Below are 24,406 nucleotides of genomic sequence, written 5' to 3'. Positions count from 1 at the left end.
ATATCACGGAGACACACAATTATCATGCTTAATTAATGTTTGCCACCAAAAAGAGTACGGTTGGAATCTTTAATATCATTGTAGATATTGAAGAACTGAAATTGACTGATTATTATCTGGAGATTAATATATTTTCCCCAAGCCATACCCTGGGGTCAAAAGACAGAGTGTTAAAACTATTGGAAAAATTCACTGCAATAATTGCTTTAGGGGCTAATTTTTTTTTAATGTCTTGCTTCCTTACGCCTGTACTACTGATTGTTATCGGCTACACACTTCACCCATTAAGTGGTAATTCAGAGTGACAACTACATTGAAATGAAGCAAGTTAGTTAATCACCATGAAACTGTTCCTGAACTACCCTGTCCAAGCACTCCCTAATCACAGGAGGCCCCTGAGGACCTGACTTTCTACTGAAGGGAGATTTTCCTGTGTACAGAGCCGTAAATATTATATTTTTGTGGGATATACAGGACAGCGGAGTGCTGAAGTTTGGTTAAAATTGTTACCAGAACGGTTCAGAATTTTTCTCAGCTGAGCCCTGGGGGATGTGCTATAGTGGTGCAGGGGAAGCCACTGTCTGATTCAGCCCCACAGCCTGGAAATACTGACAAGTGAGGAGCCAGTCTGGGTGGGGCTGTGGTGCTGGTAATCTGACTTCTTTGTTGTTCAGTTGCTAGGTTGTGTCCAACTCTTTGTGACCCCATGGACTGCACCACACCAGGCTTCCCTGTCCTTCACTATCTCCCAGAGTTTGCTCAAACTCATGTCCATTGAGTCAGCAATGCCATCCAATCATCTCATCCTTTGCCCCCTTCTCCTCCTGCCTTCAGTCTTTACGAGCATCAGTCTTTTCCAGTGAGTCAGCTCTTCGCATTAGGTGGCCAAAGTATTGGAGCTTCAGCATCAGTCCTTCCAGTGAATATTCAGGGTTGATTCCCTTTAGAATTGACTGGTTTGATCTCCTTGCAGTCCAAGGGACTCTCAAGAGTCTTCTCCAGCACCACAGTTCACAGCCTCAGTTCCTCGGTGCTCTTCTTTATGGTCCAGCTCTCACATCCATACATTACTGGAAAAAACATAGCTTTGACTCTATGGACCTTTGTCAGCAAAGTGATGTCTCTGCTTTTTAATACGATGTCTGACTTGGTTTCACCAAAGCAGGACTTTGGGTGACAGGAGCTCAATCAGTAACATGTGCCCAGTCTTGTTTGGCCGCCCAGTCTTGTTTGGCCACCCAGTCAGCCCATGGAAGCTGCTTTAGTCTTAGTTTTTCTTTATGGTCAGGCAGGCTGTGTCCCCAAGTAGCCATGGGTTCATTTTCCTTTCTGGGAAAGGCTACATTGGACTAGTGATCTCCTCTGGGCTAGTGAGTGAGTGTGCCTTTTGAAAGGGACACAGCAGCCAGGTGGTGGGGAGAGGGGCTTGAGTCCCTCTCTCTGTCCTGCTTAGGCCCCTGCCTGGCTTGTTGGCTCGTTGATGTTCTGTGTATTACATATGGCACTGTTCTTACGGCTGTGTGATCCTTGTGCTCCTCTCAGAGGGGTATCTGTGGACCAGGGAAAGTGCGTTCAGGGCCGTACTGCTTCAGTCCCTCGGGCATTGGGAAGTAGATGTTTCAGTGGCAGATTTTGCCTTGACAGCTTTTTCAGCCAGGTTTCCAGTACACTGCCATACTTACATTTCTCCTTAGCTTTCTTTCTCATTGATGTAGGGCTAAGCTGAAACCAGAATGTTCCATGTGTCAGATTGGTGCTAGGAGAAAAGAAAACCCCTCAAATCCCAAATCTGTCTCATACACCAAATCTTTTCTCGTACAAGAAAGCCATTCATTCAGTGGCTCCAAGGAAATGATGACAAGCTAGGTGGTTCCCCACTTGTCCATCAACTTACAACTTGATGCTTGAAGTCATGACTTTGAGATAGTGTATATGAAGATGCCTATAAGACTATAACATTTATGAAATAGTGTATACAAACTCCTATTATATAGATAATGCATCAGATACTTAATTTGTGCTGGTACTGTCAGTTAAGCACATGGGATGATATAACTATGCACTTAGGAGACTCACAGCATCATAGGAGAAAGACAAGTAAACCGGTAACTCACCACACATCCATCACGTGCTGAGTTGCTTCAGTCATGTCTGACTCTTTGCGACCCTATGGAACAGAAGCAAAAATAGGAAGGAGATGGCAGAAGGGCTAGAGTGGTCAGCCCTGTTCCTACAAGTCAGGCAGGACTTCCCAGGAGAGGAGGAAAGATGAATAGGAGCCCACCAGGAGACCAGGTGGGGTTGGGGGTGGGTACACGAGGCAGGGGCACAGCCCATTCTAAGGGTAGTCAGTTTCTCTAAGGTGGCAGGCTTCTCGGCAACAGTGGAGTGAGTAATGTTTGTTTTCTTTGGGGAGCTGTGCCCTCCCTGGGCACCTGCAATTCTCAGTCCTGCATTATTCATGTGTGGCTAATGCAGAGTCATTCATCCACTGATGGCCAAAGCAAGGAGGACCGGAAGGTCACAGCCTCCTCGGGGAGGTACATGACCCACGCTCCAGAAAGCTTAGGAGAAAGGGCTTTTGTTTACCATGCGCCGCCCCTTCCATTAGAGTGGTCTGTGGTTACAGCACGTTTCTCAACCCTTGTTTCATGAAATGTCACCAGACATTAGTGGGGGAAAGGGGCAGCTCAGGTCACAGGAGGAAACTGCTGCAGAGGCGGACAAACTCGTGACAGTGACAGCCAACGAGAAGTCGCTCCGAGCAGAGGCTGGTTGTGTGTCTAAAGATCCTTCTTGCTCTAAAGTCTTCCTAATGTGTGTAACCAATTTAAGAAATCTCTCTTATAATCGCATTCTAGGCCAGTGAGGAAGGTTAAGGCAGCACAGCACTATTCAGAGGAGGGAAGACAAGAAAGCAACCTGGGGATGGTTTGTTTGTATCCCTGAGGCTATACCAGGATGTCAGACAGTGTGTAAAGGATAAAAGTTCAGTTAAAAGTTAGAAATTTTATTAAGGATCTGTATTTAAAACATGCACTATAGAACGAGCTAAATCTACTCTTAAAAAAATAAATGAATAAACAAAACCAACTTGGAAGTTGATTTTAAAACGAGTTATTCCTATCTCCTCACTCCCAGCCTTCTTATCATTTCCCAAGTAGCCAGGCCACAGAACCTCCACTCCAAATTTGACATGCCATCTTCCTTCTACCTTTTCCCTCTCCTTTCTGCCAGCCCCTGGTGCTGTTACCCTAAGCCACAATGACCTGCTTATTTCTAGTATTCCTTCTAATGATCAGTTCATTTTTTCCATAGTTTCCTGAGTGGAACACATGCTAAAAAATAGCTTTCACCCAGCATGTTGTAATCTCTGTGCTTGTCGTTTAACACGCTCAAATACACCATTTTATCACTAGTTAGCTCCAGAATTCTAAAACTTGTAAGTAATTTGAGCATATAATGCTCAAGGAAGATTTTGAGGCAGGTGTCTTGGCATTAGGACTATAATCCATTGCCCTCTCTAATAAGATTGTGTCTGAGCTGCAGTTGGGTCATCTATAAAATGGAAATAGCAAATACCTATTTTAAAATGTGGTTATTTGAGATTAGAGGAAAATATTATATAAAAGTTGGATGGTTACTCATTATCTAGTTGTAAGCAGCATACCCCATTTGATACATCTTTTTTAATTGAGGTATAATTGACCTTCAACATTATAGTAGTTTCAAGTGTACAATGTAATGATTCAATATTTGTGCAATAATATTGTGAAAAGACAACCACAATAAGTCTAGCTTGCATCCCTCACCATATATAGTTATAAAAAAATTTGTTTCTTGTGATGAGAATTTTTAAGATCTGTTCTCAGCAACTTTCAAATATGCTGTCTAGCATTAACTATAGACATCATGCTGTATATTACATGATTATATTATATTAGTAAGTCCCATGACTTACCTATTTTATAACTGGAAGTTTGAGCTTTTTGACTCCCTTCACGCATTTTGTACCCCCCTCCTCTGCCCTCTCTGCAGCCACTAATTTGATCTCTGTACCTATGAGCTTTTTTTTCTGTTTTAGAGTCTTCATATAAATGAGATCATACAGTATTTGTCTATCTGTCTTTTTCTGTCTGACTTACTTCACTTAGCATAACACCTTCAGGTCCCATCCTGTTGTTGCAAATAGCAGAATTTCCTTCTTTCTCGTAACTAAATAATATTCACACACACACACACACATATATATATCTCAGATTTTCTTTATTGATGAATATTAGGTTGTTTCCATACCTTAGCTATTATAATAATGCTACAGTGAATATGAGGGTGCCTGTGTCATTTCTAGTTGGTGGTGGTTTAGTCACTAAGTCGTGTCTGACTCTTGTGACCCCATGGACCGTAGCCTGCCAGGCTCCTTTCTCCGTGGGATTTCTAGCTAGTGTTTTCACTTTCTTCAGAAAAATACTTAGAAGTAGAATTACTGGGTCATATGGCAGTACTGATTTTAATTTTTTGAAGAACCACCATACTGTTCTCCACAGTGACTGTACCAGTTTACATTCCCACCAACAGTGCATAAGGGCTCCCTTTTCTTCACATCCTCACCAGCACTTGTTTCTTGTCCTTTTGATAACAGCCTTTCCAACAGGTATAAGATGATACCTCATTGTGGTTTGATTTGCGTTTCTCTGATGATTAGTGATGCTGAGCACCTTTTAATATACCCATTGGCCGTCTATCTGTCTTCTTTGGAAATTTGGCAGATTGTCTGCCCAGTTTTTAATTGGATTGTTTGGGGGTTTTGCTATTAGGTTGTATGAGTTATTATATATTCTGGATATTAACCCTTTATCAGATATATGCTTTGCAAATAATTTCTCCTGTCCAGTATGTTGCTTTTCATTTTGTTGATTGTTTCCTTTGCTATGCAGAAGTTTTTTGGTTTGATATAGTCCAACTTGTTTATTTTTACTTTGGTTACTTTTGCTTTTGGTGTCAAATCCAAAAAATCATCACCAAGATCAATGTCCAGGAGCTTATTAACCCTGTTTTCTTCTAAGAGTTCTATGGTTTCAGGTCTTGTGTTCAAGTCTTTAATCTGTTTTGATTTTTTTTTTTAATCTTTGTATATGTTGTAAGATAGAGGTCCAGTTTCATTCTTTTGTATCTGGTTTTCTCAACATCATTTATGGAAGAGACTGTCCTTTCCCCATAAAACATTCTTGGTTCCTTTTTTGTAAATTACCTGACCATATACATGTGGATTTATTTCTGGGGTGTCATTCTGTTCCATTGATCTGTATGTCTGTGACATGTCTTTGATATATATTTTTATTACTCATATTAATTTTGTTTTTAGGATTATGTAAGCATGCAATCCATTTTAAAGGAATAATTTAGTTTTTGCAATTATATTTCTGCCATGTCAAAAAAACACGATTGATTTGCTTTGTGATGGTCCCTTAAGGCATAAGGTTTGATGATTTCAAGGGAATTTCTTAAAACATATTTTGTTACCACCTTTAAAACTTATCTCTAGTTCCATTCAATTTGAGGTTGATCTCATCCATGCTAATGGTATCAGATAATACTTGTTCACGGATGAGTCAGCCTAAGTATTTCCAGCTTGAACCTGTTCTCTTCTCTGAGGTCTCCACCTTGTCCAGACTGGCCTAGACCACTGCAGTGACCTTGACAGGTCTTTCCATACCTATGCTTACTATCATTCTTCCATTCTTTGAAGTGCAGCCAAATCAATTAAAAAAAATTATTTTCTTGAAATATAGTTGATTTACAAAGTTGTGTTAATTTCAGCTGTACAGCAAAGTGATTCAATATGAAGGAGAATATACATATTCTCCTTTACATTCTTTTCCATTATGGTTTTTCACAGGATATTGAATATAGTTCCCTGTGCCGTATACAGTAGGACCTCACCATTTATCCACTCTGTATGTAAATATTAGTTCAACTTTTCTTGACATACACTTATACTTTATCCCTTTTTGAAAGGTGCCATTCTCAGTCTCTAATCAGTAAGAATCCTAATATTAAACAAAAAACCTCCCAGATGCTTCCTTAATACCCATTCAGTGGTTACTGTCTCAACTCTTCACTTCTGTTTTCCTGCCTTTTTACCCTCTTTGAGAGCTGGAAGGCCTTGCATGCCACCTGGCCCCATACTCAAACCCATATTTACCATATTTTTGTTCCTTTCAAGGCACCTGCTGTTGGTGCCTATTCCCAATTGTGCCCAATTTTCTCTCAGGTCTGCTTTCTTTAGATGAGTGAATGATTGTACCAGTGCTGTTAATGCCAGGCCCCTTAAATCCTTTTTGAAAATACAGTGTTATTAACTTAACTCAATATAGTGATGGTGGTAAGCATATGAACAGAAATACAGATGTTGGTTATGAAATAAAAATAGATAGGTCAAACTGATGAACTGAAAATATCTTAATTTTACATTCTTCCTTTTCTGTATGATAAAAGAAAAGTAGATTTCCTGCCTTTTCAATTTGCAAGTGATTTTTCAATTTGAAATGAATTAGTATAGAAAGGAATATTCTGTAGCTTTAGAATTTGGCTTGTCATTAAAAATGAGAGGAGAGTCATCACTTATAATCTCTAGCCAATTAAGGGTTTGAGTGACTTATAAATTTATGATTTTTAAAATTTAAAGCCTCATAAAGAACACATTTTTCAAGAATGTCACAGTCATCATATTTAGGTTTCTTATAGTTTAGTTTCTGATACCCTGGTTTGGGTTTTGCCTTGGTACTAAGTATTGACCAAAGGGCAAGAAAATAACCTAGTAATTTAGTCTAACTTGGTGGGTGACCTCTTTGGTCGGTGGTAAAGAATCCGCCTGCCAGTGTAGGAAACATGGGTTCAAGCCCTGATCTGGGAAGATCCTGCCTGCCATAGAGCAGGTAAGCCCGTGTGCCGCAACCACTGAGCCTGTGCTCTAGAGCCCGGGAGCCGCAACCACGGAGCCTGTGCTCTAGAGCCCCGGAGCAACTGCTGGGCCCGCTACTGCAACTACTGAAGCCCGAGCATGCCAGAGCCTGTGCTCCGCAAGAGAAGCCAGTGCAACGAGAAAGCAAGCATCACAGCTAAAAGGTGCCCCCGCTCTCCACAGCTAGAGAAAGACTGCTCAGCAACACAGACCCAGCACAGCCGAAAATAAATAAACAAATAAATAAAACTGGAAAAATAGGTCATCTCCTGATAAATTTTCTCAAATGCTGTGAGGATCACTCTCCCAGTGTATTTTGTCTGCGCTTTGACAAAATAAAACTCTTTAGATTATATAGTAGGTATGTGATAAGCATGTAAACTATATTTGGAAAGGTTTTAATATTGAAAACAGGACAAAACATTCAAACCAAAATTGCGTAAGTTCAGGGGACAGGGAGTGTGGGAAACTGACTTGTAAACACACTATCCTAAGTACGTGCCTTGGCATTCCCGAGTCGGCCATCCCTAGTTCACCTAGATTTGTCAGTGGGTCTTCCAGGTTCCAGTCGTCACATTCTCTAATTTGCTTTTTAAAAATCGGGCAGTGCTTTTCAATTTTTCTATAGGTTCCTAACTGTTTTCCAGAGATGTAGGAAGATGCATTAGTCCAGCTGGCATTAACCTGAATAAAAATTACTAGAAATTACTTTGACAATTAGAACTAGCAGGCTGAGAATTAGAATTTGAAATTTCCTGGTGAAACATCCCTTGGGCCATGTCTTCCTAAAACTGCCATCCAATCTGATAGCTGTCTGGTGGCTGGAAGGTTAGTATTACAGCCTTTTTGATGAGTTTGAGAAGTTCTGCAAATATGGTTCACAGAATAGTTGGTGATGGAGCAGTCATGTTGGTCTTTCCTTATTGATTAAGTGCAAAACTGATCAATGCAAGTCTGAACCTCTTGGCCATATAAACAGAACAGCAGAATTGAAGTGCAGGATAATCAAAGCTAAACTTGCAGGCCAGATTTTAAAGGCATGAAAGCACCAAAACAAACACCAAGCATCTGAAAGACATAAAAGCACGTGTTTGAACACCAGGGTGTTAACAAGACCTGGTTGCACTTGTTTTTTATTGGCCGTTGTAAGAGAAGGGATATAGCCTGTGACACATACAGCCCTTTCTTCTCTAATAAACCAAGCTAATATTTAATATTTGATTCATTTTTCAACCTGAAAATTGTCCCCCTATGCATTCCTTGTAAGTTGAGAATTCTATCACAGAACGATTGTCCATACATCCAAAATAAATTAATTTTTCACAAAACAGAATTTCTCCTTCAAATTCCAAAACTTGTAGTCATTTTGTGTGAAGCTTTAAAATGTATTTACTCATTCCTTACAGATCCTTAAATCAGAGTTTCTTAACATCACTTCATTTTTTTTTGATCACTCAGGCCGTGCTTCCTGAAGTACTTGGTTAACTGGAGGTCTTGAAGAGGTTGAAGAATGCTTGGAGTAGGGGCACTGGAGGAAGTGGGTGGAAGTCTGGGGAAAGGTGGTCTGAGACTGGAATGTGCATAACCAAGAGTTTATAGGGGTGATGCTGTTGTTGAGGATGACATGGTCCAGATGAGTGGGTTAGGGGATTCTTAACCCAATTGCCTGTGAGAATCATCTGGAAAGCTTAAAAACATGCAGTGCCTCAGCTCTACCACAGTGTTGTCAGGGGTTCAGCTTTTGACCTCACCATCACTAACATGTGACCCTCTTCATCATGGATTCAGGTAGAGCGCCCGCTTTCTTTTCTTTTTCTTCTTTTTTGCATACACACGTTACCTTTTTAATTTTTAATTTTTAAATTATAGTTGATTTACACTGTTGTGTTAGTTTCAGGAATACCGCACAGTGATTCAGTTTTATATATACACACATATATATGGGCTTTCTAGGTGGTGCTACTGGTAAAGAACCCCCTGCCAGTGTAGGAGGCATAAGAGACATGGGTTTGATCTCCAGGTTGGGAAGATCTTTTTTAGATTATTTTCCCTTATAACAAAATGTTGAGTAGCATTCCCTGTGTTATACAGTGGGTCCTTGTTGGTTATCTGTTTCATATACAGTAGTGTATATATGTTAATCCCATCTTCCTAATTTATCCCTCCCCCTTCCCTGGCAGCTCAAACAGTAAAGAATCTGCCTGCAATGTGGGAGACCCGGGTTTTATCCCTGGTTCAGAAAGATCCCCTGGAAAAGGTCATGGCAACCTACTCCAGTATTTTTGCCTGGAAAATCCCATGGACAGAGGAGCCTGGTGGGCTACAATCCATGGAGTCGCAAAGATTTGTATACGATTGAGTGACTAACACTTCTTCTTCCCCTTTGGTAACCATAAGTTTGTTTTCTATGTATGTGGATCTATTTCTGTTCTGTAAATAAGTTCATTTGTATCTTTTTTTTTTTTTTTTTTTTAGATTCCACATATAAGTGACATCATATGGCATTTGTCTTTCTCTGTTTGACTTCACTTGGTATGATCATCTCTGGGTCCATCCATGTTGCTGCAAATGACATTATTTCATTCTTTCTTATGGTTGAGTAATATTCCATTGTATTTATATAACACATTTCCTTTATCTATTCATCTGTCAATGGACATTTAGGTTGCTTCCATGTCTTGGTTATTGTAAATAGTGCTGCAGTGAACACTGGGGTACATGTGTCTTCAAATTATGGTTTTCTCCAGATATATACCCACGAGTGGGATTGTGAAATAATATGGTTGCTGCTGCTGCTAAGTCGCTTCAGTCGTGTCTGACTCTGTGTGACCCCATAGACAGCAGCCCACCAGGCTCCCCCGTCCCTGGAATTCTCTAGGCAAGAACAGTGGAGTGGGTTGCCATTTCTTTCTCCAATGCATGAAAGTGAAAAGTGAAGTCACTCAGTCGCTCAGTCGTGTCCGACCCTTAGCATGGACTGCAGCCCACCAGGCTCCTCCGTCCATGGGATTTTCCAGGCAAGAGTACTGGAGTGGGGTGCCATTGCCTTCTCCGGGGATAATATGGTAACTCTCCTCTTTTTTTTTTTTTTAAGAGATCTAGCTTTCAAATAGACATTCTAAGTAGATTAGTGGAAATAAAGAAGAGACAGAGGATAGATCAGCCATCTCTTGAGACCATTTCCTGGACACAGCGACGTGATGCTTCCAATTATGTTTATTGTGCAGAACTTGATAGTGTGGCCATCCTGATTGTCAGGGAGATTGGGAAATTTAGCCTTTCTTCTGGGGAGCCATATGCCCAGCTAAGCATTCTCTTCCTGTGAAAGAAAAGAAGAATGGCTGTTTTAAAACAGGCTAGATTCTGTGCCCCCAAAAGCTAGTAGGTTACACAGTCTAATGATGTGGTCTTCAGACAAGCTGATAATTTTGGAGTTTGGTTATCTGCTCACACCTCAGGTTCTCAGGTCCTTGGGTAAAAAGGAAAAGCAGCCTCCAGTTGAGAGGGACCTGGTTCAGTGGGTGAATTTCCTCTGTGGACAATCAAAGTTCAGTAAGAGCAAGAACGGAAAGTACAGAGGAATTAAAGAAGTAGGGGATTTCCTGAAGGTGGGACATTATTTCGCCACCCACCATCCCGCTATGTCTTCCTTTTCTCCTTTTCTCAGCATAGATTTTGTTATTATAGTAAACAGTCCTTTGCAAATCCCCACAACTTCCTGGTGCCTCGTTCCCTGTGTAATACTTCTGGGAAACACCTTGACTCCTCCCCGCCTAGAACTCGAGTGTGCATTCACCGTGCCCTGTGACATTTCCTTTGAATGGGCCATGTCCCCTTCTGAGAAGGGCCTGCCTTCTTCCTCCTTAAACTTTAAGCTCCCCCTCCGCTCACACTCCCTTCAGCCGTCAACCTCACTTGATATTTCAGTGAAAAAGAACTGAAGCAATCCAGCAAGGTCCCTTTACTGCCTGCTTCTGAATCCACGTTCTGTCTTCCTCCCATTTGCATTGGAAGTTCCTCCCGTCTGTGAAAGGCTCCCTTCTCTACTTTGTGCCATCAAGACCCTTCCTTCTTGCTTTTCCTGGTTTGTTTCTCCTGAAGGTGGCGCCAGTGGTAAAGAACCTGTCTGCCAGTGCAGGAGACATGAAGAGATGTGGGTTCCGTCCCTGAGTCTGGAAGATCCCTGGAGGAGGGCATGGCAACCCACTCCAGTATTCATGCCTGGAGAATCCCACGGACAGAGGAGACTAGTGGGCTATAGTCCATGGGGTCACAAAGAGTCAGATGTGACTGAGCATACCCTCTCTACTTTGTACCTTCAAGCCCTTTCTTTCTTGCTTTTCCAAGTACTTTTCTCCTACAAGGATATCTTCGCTACTGTCTCTCATTAATGCATATACATGTCAAAAAATACACCAGTTATCTCTGACCCCCATCTACCTGTCCAAATACTGTCCTGTTTCCTTACTCTTCTTCACAGCAAAACTCATGGAACCCATTCTGTGTACATCTGCTGCCTGCAGTTCCTTAAACTTGTCTAGTTCTTCAACCTTCTCCAACCCAGCTGCCCTTAGCACTCTACTGAAATCGCTGTTCTTGAAGTGTCCATTTTGTTTCCAAATATAACTGCACACCCCTGTCCTCATCTTAACTTGACCTCTAAAGCAACATTGGATATACTTGATTACCCCCTTCCTCCTTCAGTCACGTCTCTTCTTGTAGTGATTGTGACACCACCCTCCCCTCTGTTTCTTGCTCTCTCTGACCCCCTACTGCTGCTGCTGCTGCTGCTGCTGCTGCTGCTGCGTCACTTCAGTCGTGTCCGACTCTGTGTGACCCCATAGACGGCAGCCCACCAGGCTCCCCCGTCCCTGGGATTCTCCAGGCAAGAACACTGGAGTGGGTTTCCATTTCCTTCTCCAATGCATGAAAGTGAAGAATGAAAGTGAATTTGTTCAGTCGTGTCCGACTCTTAGCGACCCCATGGACTGCAGCCGACCAGGCTCCTCCATCCGTGGGATTTTCCAGGCAAGAGTACTGGAGTGGGCTGCCATTGCCTTCTCCACTGACCCCTACTAGTAGTGAGTTTTAGTTCTCTTCTACTCAGCCACCAAATGTGGACGTGTACTGGGCTCCTGAGCCTCCTCCTTCATCTCTTTTTCATAAGCTCTCATTTCCTCTCCCTTGAGCTCAAGACACATCCAAATGCTTGATGAGCATTTCAGTATGAATGTTTTTATAGGCATCTCAGTCTCCATCTCATCCTCAAAATGTGTCTAAACAGAACTCTTACTTTCCCACTATGTACCTGATAACCCTTTTGCAGCTTCCTCTACCTCAAAATGTCACCACCACGTATATACAATGGAATATTACTCAGCCATAAAAGAAATGAGTTGGGTCATTTATTAGTGATGTGGATGAACCTAGACCCTGTTATACAGAGTGAAGTAGGTCAGAGAAAAACAAATATTGTATATTAACACATACATTTGGTACTGATGAACCTCTGTGGGACAGGAAAGAGACACAGATGTAGACAACGGACTTGTGGGCATAGTCGGGGAGGGAGGGTGGGACGAACTGAGGGGGTAGTGCCTACGTGCATCCACTGCCAGGTGTGCAACACACATCTAGTGAGAAGCTCTGTGTAACACAGGGAGCTCAGCTCCGTGCTCCGTGACCACCTAGAGGGGTGGGATGGGAGTGGAGGGAGGCTCGAGAGAGAGGGGATATATGCATACTTACAGCTGATTCACATTGTTGTACAGTAGAAACTAACCCAGCATTGTAAAGCAGTTGTCCTCCAATTTAAAAAATATATATCCTCAATATAAAAAAATAAAAATGAAAAAAATGTCACCACCATCTCCTGCATGGCTAAAGTTAAAAACTTGGGTTAAATCCTTCACTCTCCCTTTCTCTCCTCCCCGCTCCACATCTCACTCATCAACAAGTCCTGCTAGTTTTGCCTTCAAGATCCCTCCATGTTCACGTGATTCATGTAATTCCATCATTCTTGCTTTCATCCAAGCCACATCATCTCCTGGACTATTGTAGGAGGTTCCCTGCTCCCACTTTTCCTGTCGTATTATATTCTCTAAGTGTGAATGCTGAGCTTTAGAAATGTAAGTCCAGGAGTGCAACGTCTTCCCTGTGCCCTGGACTAAAATCCCAGCTCTTTACTGTGACTCAAGGGCCTGCATGACCTGATGCCTGCACAGCTCTCTGGTCTCATTACATCCCACCCTGCAAAAGGCACTCTGACAAGTCTTCAAGGACCTTATGTCCATTACACTTATCCTCATGTTCCCCAAACAGCTTTTTGGTGTTGATCACTTCCTCATCATCCAGGTCACAAATGTCACCTCCCCAGAGAAGCCTTCCTGGATACCTTATTTAAAGAGATTTTCTTCCAGCCTATCCCTATATGTTTACTTGTTTAATGTCTCACTCTACTAGAACTTGCACTCCATGAGGGCAGGGACCAAGTCTAGCTCATTTGCATCTGTATTCCCAGTGTTTAGTATAGTTTTATTAACCTCTATGCTATGCTAAGTCACTTCAGTCGTGTCCGACTCTGTGTGACCCCATAGACGGCAGCCCACCAGGCTCCCTGTCCCTGGGATTCTCCAAGCAAGAACACTGGAGTGGGTTGCCATTTCCTCTCCAATGCATGAAAGTGAAAAGTGAAAGTGGATTCGCTCAGTCGTGTCCGACTCTTAGCGACCCCATGGACTTCAGTCTATCAGGCTCCTCTGTCCATGGGATTTTCCAGGCAAGAGTACTGTAGTGGGGTGCCATTGCCTTCTCCATTATTAACCTCTAGTAAAAATTAATCAAATACTTATTAAATACTGGGATGAAAAAAAACCTGGAGTATAGTTCAGTTTTTGGTCATAGATCTTCCATCACTCTCTTATTTAAATTACGACTGCCACCAAGAGCAGTAACTGCCTGATTACTATTTTTAAGGGCAGTAGCAGCCTAGATTATTATTTCTAATCCATGAAGGGCTAGGAAAATAGTTAATTAATCTTGTTAAGAACTGCATGTGAAGGACAGAAGAACTCAGAAGTAGTAAAGCACAGAATTAGTGAGGGGCTTCATCCTTGTTTATTTTCCAGTGCCTAAATGTTTGTGTGTGTTGTTGTTGCCTAAAGATGTCTTGTCAAGATCTTTATCCATCTGGTCCTGCAGGAAATACAAGAGAAGGAGAGGAGTTAGATGTGCTTTGGGCCATAACAACTGATTGTCAAAGCGTGGGACAGGAGCAGTTTGAAGGATAGAAAAGGGACAAGTAAGAGGTGTCTCCATGCAAGTTTTTGAGAAGGGGCTTTGTTAAACTTGTCTTTGCTGAGCCCAGGAAAGGGGCTGTGGAGGGGAGAGATGAGCAGTCTCTTGGTTCTCTGAGGTCACATCTGAGACACAGGTTGGCTTTCATCTCTGTTAGCAAAGGTCACCGTAACACGTCACTAGCTAGGTCTAAAGATAATGGCATTTTAAGTAGAAGGTGATTGCTTTCTCTTTGAGCTTGTAAGTTTCCCTAATGGTAAAGAATCTGCCTGCAATGCAGGAGACCCAGGTTCAGTCCCTGGGTTGGGAAGATCCCTTGGAGAAGGAAATGGCAACCCACTCCAGTATTCTTGCCTGGGAAATCCCATGGACAGAGGAGCCTGGGGGGCTACAGTCCATAGGTCACAAAGAGTCAGACACGACTGAACAACTAAGACACACAGTACTCCAGGGATTCTTTTTTATTGTGGTAAAACATACATAGCATAAAGCATGTCATTTTAAAGTGTACAGTCGAGGGACATTAAATACATTCACATCTTTGTGCAAACATCACCACTATCCACCTCAACAACTCTGTCATTATCCCAAACTAACAGGTAATCCTCACTCTCCCAGCCCCTGGTAACCACTATGCTGCTTTGTCTCTGGGGATTTGATTAGTCCAGGTGAAGGAAAAACACTCCTCCAGTATCTCCTCTACTGGCAGCTACTTCCCTTCAGACACTTCTGCCAACAGATACGTGTGGGTGGGAGTTAGGGGGCAGGGTGGGGTTCCCACATCAGGCTGTTCTGCCATACCAGCAGGGTGTACTACAGTTTGGTTCAGGTCTGATACCATCTACCTGAGTTAACATCAGGTCTCACAGGTCAGGGTTCCATCCCACAGGACTGCCCCCTCTGCCCCCTTCAGACACCAGTCACAAGTTCAGGCTATTTCCTGTGCTTCTGATAAGCTGATTGTAAATCAGAGGGTCCTCTTACCTCCTCCTTTGGTTGGATTAATTTGCTAGGGAATTTCCCAGAACTCAAACATTTTATTTACTAGACTACTGATTTATTATAAAAAGCTGTAACTCCAGAACAGCCAGGTAGAAGAGGTGCACAGGGCAAGGTGTAGACGGATGGAAGAGAACAGAGCTTCCACACCCTCAGAGCTCAACTGCCCTCCCAGTACCAGCACAAGTTCAGTGACCTGGAAGCTCTCCAGACCACATCTTTTTGGATTTTTTGGCAGCTTCATTATGAAGGCATGATTGATTAAGCCTTTGGCCATTGGCAGTTGATTCAACCTCCAATCGCTCTCCCCTGCCCAGAGGCCTGGAGGGAGGGGCTGAAAGTTCCAACCCTCTTTACATGGTTGGCTCCCCTGACAACCAGCCCCTATCTATGAGGCTTTCCAAGAGTCACCTCATTAACATAATAAGCTCGGTGTGATTGAAAGGGGCTTGTTACAAATGATAAAAGACACCTGTTTTAGCTTTATTGCTCTGAAGCTTTTTCAGGAACTGGAAAAATAAATCTTATAAAAAAATATACCCCCTGAGGGGAGAGTTAGGGAGTTTGGAATGGACGTGTACACACTGCTATATTTAAAACGGGTAACCAACAGGAACCTACTGTACAGCACGTGGAGCTCTGTTCAGTGTTACCTGACAGCCTGGAGGGGAGGGGAGAATAGGTATGTGTACATGTGTGACTGAGTCCCTTTGCTGTTCACTTGAAATTGACACAACATTGTTAATTGGCTCTACCCCAAAATCATATAAAAAGTTTTTTTTTTTTTAAAGATAGACCTGTCGGCGTGGGCCTCGCGCGGGCGGGGAGCCTGTGGCGCGCTGGAGCCCAGCCACCCGGCCGCCCCCTTCTGCCGGCGTCGCGTTCAAGGGTCTGAGGAGGCTCCGGGCGGCTGAGCAGTTTCCGCGTCTGCTGCGCCGGCCCCGCGATTTACAGCCCTGAAGAATCTACTTTTTTCCCCTCATTTTTTCCCCTGCAGTAATAAATCCCATTATGGACACCCAGAAACTTTATAAAGGGATATCGTTTGAATTCTGCGGAGTGTAATTTTGTGTATGACTTATACTTTTAAAATATGAAGGGTTTTCAGAAACAAGGCTAGTAGACTTAATTACTGGCATATTATGCATAAGCAGTGTTGGTGATAAGATCTTGTTAGGCATTTGTGATAATACTAGAACAGTCAAGCTGTATCTTGATAAACTTGATTTACCTTTAAATACAAAATGAGTGATATTGTAGATGCATGATTCTTAAATGAAAGACAAGTTATGTAAAAAGGTTCTGCTGTAGAAACCTTATGGTTAACTAGTTTATGGAGGCAATACCTTCAGTTGACCAAATATTATAAAGTGGTATGCAAAGTTAGGAAGAAAGACAACATAATGATGCTGCAGGAAATGAAAACAAATATAGACAGTATTAACAAAGATGAGTTAGTGGCTTGTGAGTTTTAACATCGTACACAGTATAACAGATATAGGTTCAACAATGCTTGTAGGTGTTGACATCCTCCAAAATTGTTAACTGAAGCTACTTTAACTTTCTTAAGTAAATACTATGATGATAAGCTATGTGAAATTAGCCTTTAGATAATGTGACCATATGAAGACTTATTGTTTACTAGAATAAAAGATTTTTTTAATAAAAAATATATTAAGAGTGCTTGGAGGGAAAAAAGTCTGCATATAGTTTTTTTTCTCTTATAGGATGGCCATTAATTGGCTTGATATCCAGGCTATGTGATTTGTAACCAAAAGCAAATTAAAGGCATAAGTATTGTGTCTTTGTTTAGAATTTTGGGAATATAAACTTCCTTGAAAAATCAAGGAGTGTTAAACATATTTTCAAAAGTGTCTCAACTTCTTTCAGTCTGCTTAGTATTATACCAAATAGTGAACAGAGATAGTACTTGAGTTAATATAGTCCTAAAGAGTATTAAATAGTATTTTGATAATATAGGAGATAGAGTCATCCTGCCTGAGTGTAAATTCAGATGTAAATCCAGTAAAGAAGGTGTAGTGAATTTTATGTAAGTAGGAGCCTATCATTTGATTCTTTTTTAATGGTGAAAAAAAAAAAAAAAAACTAATGTGAAGAGAAGAAAAATTTCATGTAAAGGATTTTTGCTGTCAAAAAGTAAAAATCAAGAGTGTGATGGAAGACAGCACAGTCTTGTCAAATTGGACGATTGGCAACAAACAAAAAATGACATACGACTTTTCATGTGAGCTCTACCGAATGTCTACATATTCAACTTTCCCCGCCGGTGTTCCTGTCTCAGAAAGGAGTCTTGCTCGTGCTGGTTTTTATTACACTGGTGTGAATGACAAGGTCAAATGCTTCTGTTGTGGCCTGATGCTGGATAACTGGAAACAAGGAGACAATCCTATTGAGAAGCATAAACAACTGTATCCGAGCTGTAGCTTTATTCAGAATCTAGTTTCTGTTACTAGTCTGGAATCTACTTCTAAGAATGCTTCTTCTCCAATGAGAAACAGTTTTACGCACTCATTATCACCCACTTTGGAACATGGTAGATCATTCAGTGGTTCTTATTCCAACCTTTCACCAAACCCTATTAATTCTCGAGCAGTCGAAGACTTTTCCCCATTGAGGACTAACCCCTACAGTTATGCCATGAGTACTGAAGAAGCGAGATTTCTTACTTATCAAATGTGGCCATTAACCTTTCTGTCACCATCAGAATTGGCAAGAGCTGGCTTTTATTATATAGGACCTGGAGACAGGGTAGCCTGCTTTGCCTGTGGTGGGACGCTAAATAACTGGGAACCAAAGGATGATGCCATGTTAGAACACCAGAAACATTTTCCCAGCTGTCCATTTTTGGAAAATTCTCTGGAAACGCTGAGGTTCAGCATTTCAAATTTGAGTATGCAGACACATGCAGCTCGCCTGAGAACATTTATGTACTGGCCATCTACTGTATCAGTTCAGCCCGAGCAGCTTGCAAGTGCTGGTTTCTATTATGTAGGTCGCAACGACGATGTCAAGTGCTTTTGTTGTGATGGTGGCTTAAGGTGTTGGGAATCTGGAGATGACCCATGGGTAGAACACGCCAAATGGTTTCCAAGGTGTGAGTTCTTGATACGAATGAAAGGGCAGGAGTTTGTTAGTGAGATTCAAGCCAGATATCCTCATCTTCTTGAACAGCTCTTGTCAACTGCAAATACTTCTGGAGATGAAAATGCTGATCCACCAATTGTTCATTTTGGACCTGGAGAAAGTTCTTCAGACGATGCAGTCATGATGAATACACCTGTGGTTAAAGCTGCCTTGGAAATGGGCTTTAGTAGAAGCCTGGTAAAGCGGACAGTTCAGAGTAAAATCCTAACAACTGGAGAGAATTACAAAACAGTTAATGATATTGTGTCGGCACTTCTTAATGCTGAAGATGAGAAAAGAGAAGAAGAAAAGGAGGAAGAGAAGGAAAGACAAACTGAAGAAACAGCATCAGATGATTTGTCATTACTTCGGAGGAATAGAATGGCTCTCTTTCAACAGTTGACGTGTGTGCTTCCTATCCTGGATAATCTTTTAAAGGCCAATGTAATTAATAAACAGGAGCATGATATTATTAAGCAAAAAACACAGATACCTTTACAAGCAAGAGAACTGATTGATACCGTTTTAGTTAAAGGAAATAGTGCTGCCAACATCTTCAAAAACTGTCTTAAGGAAATTGACCCTACATTATATAAGAACTTGTTTGTGGAAAAGAATATGAAGTATATTCCAACAGATGTTTCAGGTCTGTCCCTGGAAGAGCAGTTGAGAAGGCTGCAAGAAGAAAGAACTTGTAAAGTGTGTATGGACAAAGAAGTTTCTATTGTATTCATTCCTTGTGGTCATCTGGTAGTATGCCAGGAATGTGCCCCTTCTCTAAGAAAATGCCCTATTTGCAGAGGTATAATTAAGGGTACTGTTCGTACATTTCTCTCATAAAAGAAAAATAAGCTGTATGTTAGCTTATGTATAAAAATCTTTAAAATATTGTCTGAAGTTGTTTGAAGTAAAAAAAGGAATTACTGACTCCTTAAAAAAAAAAAAAAGATAGCCCTGTAATTCTTACATAGGAAATTACAAGGGCTTCAAGAGCTATGTTATAGGAACAGTGGTTAAAAACCAAATATATATTTCTTATTATAAATTGCAGTGTCACACTCATAAATGTAATCACACAATATGTTTTCTTTTTGTCTGTTTGTTTCACTTAGCATAAAGTCAGAGTTCATCCATGTTGTAGCTTGCTAGAATTTCATTCCTTTTTAAGGCTGTATAATATTCCATTGGATGTATATACCACATTTTGTTTATCCGTTCATCTGTGAATGAACATTAGGGTTCATTCCACCTTTTGGGTGTTGTAACTAATGCTGCTATGAACCTTAGCACACAAATACCTGTTTGAATCCCTGCTTTCAGTTCTTTTGTATTGTATACTCAGAAGTGGAATCACTGTATCATATGGTTTGTTTTTATTTAATTGCGAAGTCATGTCCAACTCTTTGCGACTCTGTGGACTCCACCAGTCTCCTCTGCCCATGGGATTTCCCAGGTAAGAATACTAGAGTGTGTTACCGGTTCCTCCTCTGGGGAATCTTTCTGACCTAGGGATCAAACTCAAGTCTTCTGCATTGCAGGATTCTTTAGCAGTGAGCCACCTGGGAAGCCCAATCATATTGTATAGATCATTTTTCAAGGAAAATACTCAAGGGATTTAAAGCCCATTAATTTATTGGAGAAAAGGACCGTTCGTTTTTGGCCTCATATATGTCATATAGTATGTTAGGTGTCAGAGAAATGGAAACTAATGGCATACAGCTCTTCCTGTATTCAGGGACTAAAAATGCAGGGACTTGGAGTGAGGACATAGTCAACAGACGGGTAAGTAATTAGCTATTACATACTGTACTGTGTTCAGTGCTGTAACAGCACGTTTATAGACTACTGTGGGAGCAGATTACAATGACAATTTCTGGGGTTTCTGAAGACAGAATCTCCTTGGGTGTTGTCCTGGATGGATGTTCTGTTGAATTCTGGTGAATAGTGGTAATGCAGTGGAGAAATTCTAGTATACAAGTTTTTGTTGTACATTTGCTTTTTTAAAATAGCTAACTCCATCCATCTGTCTTTTCTGTGACTTAAACGTCTCTGTTTTTTTTTCTTCCTCTAGTGGTTTTTAATTGCCAACAGATCTTACAAAGTGAGTGCAGCAAGCTCTTTTTTCTTCAGTGGTGTGTTTGTGGGAGTTATCACTTTTGGTCAACTCTCTGATCGCTTCGGAAGGAAAAAAGTCTATCTCACAGGTAATCTGTTAGTGTTCATGAACTGAATAAGAGAAGTTATTTTCCTAAGGTTCCCAGAGAAATAGTAAGGAGACCATTTTCTTAAGTTTCTCAGGGAATTGCTGTGTGGACCCAGAACTGATTTTTATTTCACTGGTGAGAAGCCAGGTGCTTCTGGCCAAGCATTTTAAAGCACACCTGAGAAAGGCCAGGTATCTGCATTATAAGCATTTCCTAGTGGTGCCTTCTGCAAGCTGTGGGTCCCAATTCATGCCATGCTTCTACAGAGAACAAATATTGAGGCGGTTTGCTAGTCCATTTCCTTATATCCATTTCCTTATATCTTGTATGTTGATTCATGCAGATGAGCTCCACAGGACTCAGCATAGTTCACTTGACAAGCTGAGTATGAGCTAGGAATTTTCAATTTTCAGCATTATTGGGAATAGTTGAAAACTGCACATGAGGACAGAAATCAACTTGTAACAAAGAAAACCTCAGTTTTTCTTGATAATCTTTAAGAGAAACTGATTTAAATACAAACCATAGCTTAGAAAATTTAAATTCACAAAGATTTATCTTTACAAATTAACATATATATTGCATTCATCAAGTGTGTTTTGCCTCTGGATTATTGCATACTGTTCTTCTCTTTCTAGGTTTTGCTCTTGACATCTTGTTTGCTATCGCAAATGGCTTTTCCCCCTCATATGAGTTCTTTGCAGTAACTCGCTTCCTGGTGGGCATGATGAATGGAGGGATGTCGCTAGTGGCCTTTGTCCTGCTGAATGAATGTGTGGGCACCGCCTACTGGGCACTCGCAGGTACTGCTTCAATCCAGGCCTACTTGGAGATGGGGAGGGGCTCCAGAGAACTATGTAGGAACCAGCTTAGCCCTCGTGTCTAAAAATGCATCTAGATTTGGGGTGCTCTATCCAAATACTGACTCGATGGACGTGAGTCTCAATGAACTCCAGGAGTTGGTGATGGACAGGGAGGCCTGGCGTGCTGCGATTCATGGGGTCGCAAAGAGTCGGACACGACTGAGCGACTGATCTGATCTGATCTGATCCAGATACTAGATTTGCTTTCTTTCTGGATTTTTTTTTTTTTTTTTAATTTTTTGACCATATGGGCTCTTAGTTCCCTGAGCAGGGATCCAACCTGCATTCCCTGCCTTGGAAGCATAGTTGTCATCATGGGACTGCCAGGGAAATCCCTAGATTTCCTTTCCTGAGTTCTGTGTGGCCTTGAATGAGTCATTAGTATTTTATTTTATTCCCCTATTGATAGTCTCCCCTGGGGCCTACAGATGGTGACCTTTTCCCTATACTCACAGATTGCCTGAAGGTATTCGTTAACTGCTTTTTACCATGAAGTGAAAACTAGTGCAGAGGAAATACTAGAAACTCCTGTTTCAGTGCCTTGGTATTGTATTTTATTAAATCTTTGTCTCATAGGCCTTTTTACTGTTCTCTTCAAATCAGCAGGTAGTACTCTTGTAGTATTTCTTTAGTGATGTTTAAGTTTCCAAATGGAGGCCATGTTCTGTATTACTTTTAACCATCCCATCATCTTCTCAAGAACTATCAATGATTTTAAAAGCATCCTTGACTTAATGTCTTGGGAGGGTGATTGCACTAAGATTCTACTTTGTGGACTATAGGTTTGCAGTGAGAACTTTGTTTTGCTTTCCATTCATTTAAATGTTATTGAGTACTATAGATGTTCTTATACTAATATGGGAACAAGTTGATTGTGCAACTGTAGAAATGAGTCTACATGAGGATGTAGGTGATAGAATGCCAGCTGTCATTTGCTGAGCATCTGTTATATACCAGGAACCAAGCTCTGCATCTGGCCAATGCCTCTAATATTCCCAGAACCTACAAGTTAAGAATTTCTACCTTCATTTTACAAATGAGGACACTTCACTGCTGAAAATGTTGCAGGAAGGGGAGCCCTTCTAGAACCTGAGAATGGGCTCTTGTCTAACACTCAGAAGTGAATTGTCAGAGGAGACACCCATGCTGACAAAGCAAGAGACTTTATTGGGAAGGAGCGCCTGGGTGTAGAGCAGCAACGTAAGGGAACCCAGGAGAGCTGCTCTACCACGTGGCTCTACCACGTGGTTTTATGGTGATAGGATTAGTTTCTGGGTAGTCTTTGGCCAGTCATTCTGACTCAGGGTGCTTCCTAGTGGCATAAGTGTTGCTTAGCCAAGATGGATGCCAGTGAGAAGAATTCTGGGAGGTCGTCGGACACAAGGTGTCTCCTTTTGACCTTTCCCAAACTCTTTTGGTTGGTGGTGGCTTGTTAGTTCCGGGTTCCTTACTAGGACCTCCTGTCATAAAATACTGCAAATGGTTACTGGTGCCTGGCTGGAGTGGGTGGTTTCAGTCAATATGTTCCACATAACAAAAGGAGAGGTTGTGTGCCTGTTTTCACACAGCTCATGACTGTCAGGGCGAGGATGATGCCAGGCCCATGTCATCCCACTTTTCCCTGAGGACTCCCCTCTTGTATCTTCCATTTATTGTTGTTCAGTCACTCAGTCACGTCCGACTCTTGCAATCCCATGGATGCAGCATGCCAGGCTTCCCTGTCCTTCACCATCTCCCAGAGTTTGCTCAAACTCGTGTCCCTTGAGTCTGTGATGCCATCCAAGCATCTCATCATCTGTCACCGCCTTCTCCTCCTGCCTTCAGTCTTTCCCAGTATCAGGATCTTTTCTAATGAGTTGGCTTTTCACATCAGGTGGCCAAAGTATTAGAGCTTTAGCTTCACCATTAATCCTTCCAATTAATATTCAGGGTGGATTTCCTTCAGCACTGACTGGTTTGATTTCCTTGCAGTCCAAGGGACTCTCAGGAGTCTTCTCCAACACCACAGTTCAAAAGCATCAGTTCTTCAGCACTCAGCCTTCTTTATGATCCAGCTCTCACATCCGTATATGACTACTAGAAAAATCATAGCTTTGACTTTATAGATCTTTGTCAGCAAAGTAATGTCTCTGCCTTTTAATATGCTGTCTGGTTTGTCATAGCCTTTCTTCCAAGAAGCAAGCATCTTTTAATTTCATGGCTGCAGTCACCGTTCTCAGTGATTTTGGAGCCCCAAAAATAAAAGCTGTCACTGTTTCCATTGTTTCCCCATTTATCTGCCATGAAGTGATGGGATCTTAGTTTTTTGAATGTTTAGTTTTAGGCCAGCTTTTCCACTCTCCTCTTTCACCTTCATCAAGCGGTGCTTTAGTTCTTCTTTGCTTTCTGCCATGAGGGTGTTGTCATGGGTCACCTCATATGAATACTGGTGGCTTGGCCCTTTTTTGTCACTGGTCGTGTCTTTGGAGTTAGTAAAGGCTAATGTATTGAACTGGAAGACAGAGGCAAAATAAGCTCTGCTGTATTATGTCCACCGAACTGCTGTCCAAGCTGAAGGACACAGAGGGTTGAACAAGTTAGAACTAGACTGGGGAGGAGGAGACACCAGCTCCATCCTCACAGGACAGGCTTCTTACCTGCTTCTTACACATCATGCTTCATAATTCACTTTGTCTATATTAGCTTTCAGCAAAGCCATTAGAGGTGGGCTTTTTTTTTTTTTCCCCTAGCTCAAGTCCTAAGTTAGGATCAGTGAGAAAACATCCTTTGAGTCTTCAGTTTGCATTGAGACTGTTAAAGTCATTTTTGCAAGTAGTGGGTTCAGTCTTGCTGGGACTTTGCCAGAAATGAGTGATGATGGTGTTCATGACCACTCACATTATCCAGGGGGAGACACAAAAGCACCCTCTCCTGGGGTTTTCGTTTCCCTGAGTCCA

The 24,406-nt window shown here is 41.7% G+C and overlaps 2 protein-coding genes across 4 annotated transcripts in view; both read left to right on the top strand.

The window, feature by feature from the left end:
• Nucleotides 1-24,406, top strand: part of SLC22A15 (solute carrier family 22 member 15) — a 104,737-nt gene that overhangs the window by 34,092 nt on the left and 46,239 nt on the right. For all 3 annotated transcript variants that reach the window (XM_027535901.1, XM_027535894.1, XM_027535900.1), the window contains 2 exons: nucleotides 20,475-20,607; nucleotides 21,246-21,410. In XM_027535901.1, coding sequence (XP_027391702.1) covers nucleotides 20,475-20,607; nucleotides 21,246-21,410 — 298 coding nt within the window. The remainder of the gene's footprint in view (nucleotides 1-20,474; nucleotides 20,608-21,245; nucleotides 21,411-24,406) is intronic.
• On the top strand, nucleotides 17,444-19,345 carry LOC113888945 (baculoviral IAP repeat-containing protein 2). Its single transcript, XM_027535889.1, has one exon. The coding sequence runs from the start codon at nucleotides 17,486-17,488 to the stop codon at nucleotides 19,241-19,243; it is 1,758 nt and encodes a 585-aa protein (XP_027391690.1). The 5' UTR covers nucleotides 17,444-17,485; the 3' UTR covers nucleotides 19,244-19,345.

This window comes from Bos indicus x Bos taurus, chromosome 3 (genome assembly GCF_003369695.1).
Source record: "Bos indicus x Bos taurus breed Angus x Brahman F1 hybrid chromosome 3, Bos_hybrid_MaternalHap_v2.0, whole genome shotgun sequence".
Lineage (NCBI taxonomy): Eukaryota > Metazoa > Chordata > Mammalia > Artiodactyla > Bovidae > Bos > Bos indicus x Bos taurus.
Note: the sequence above shows the minus strand (reverse complement) of the source record. Positions and strands in the feature narration are given on the sequence as shown.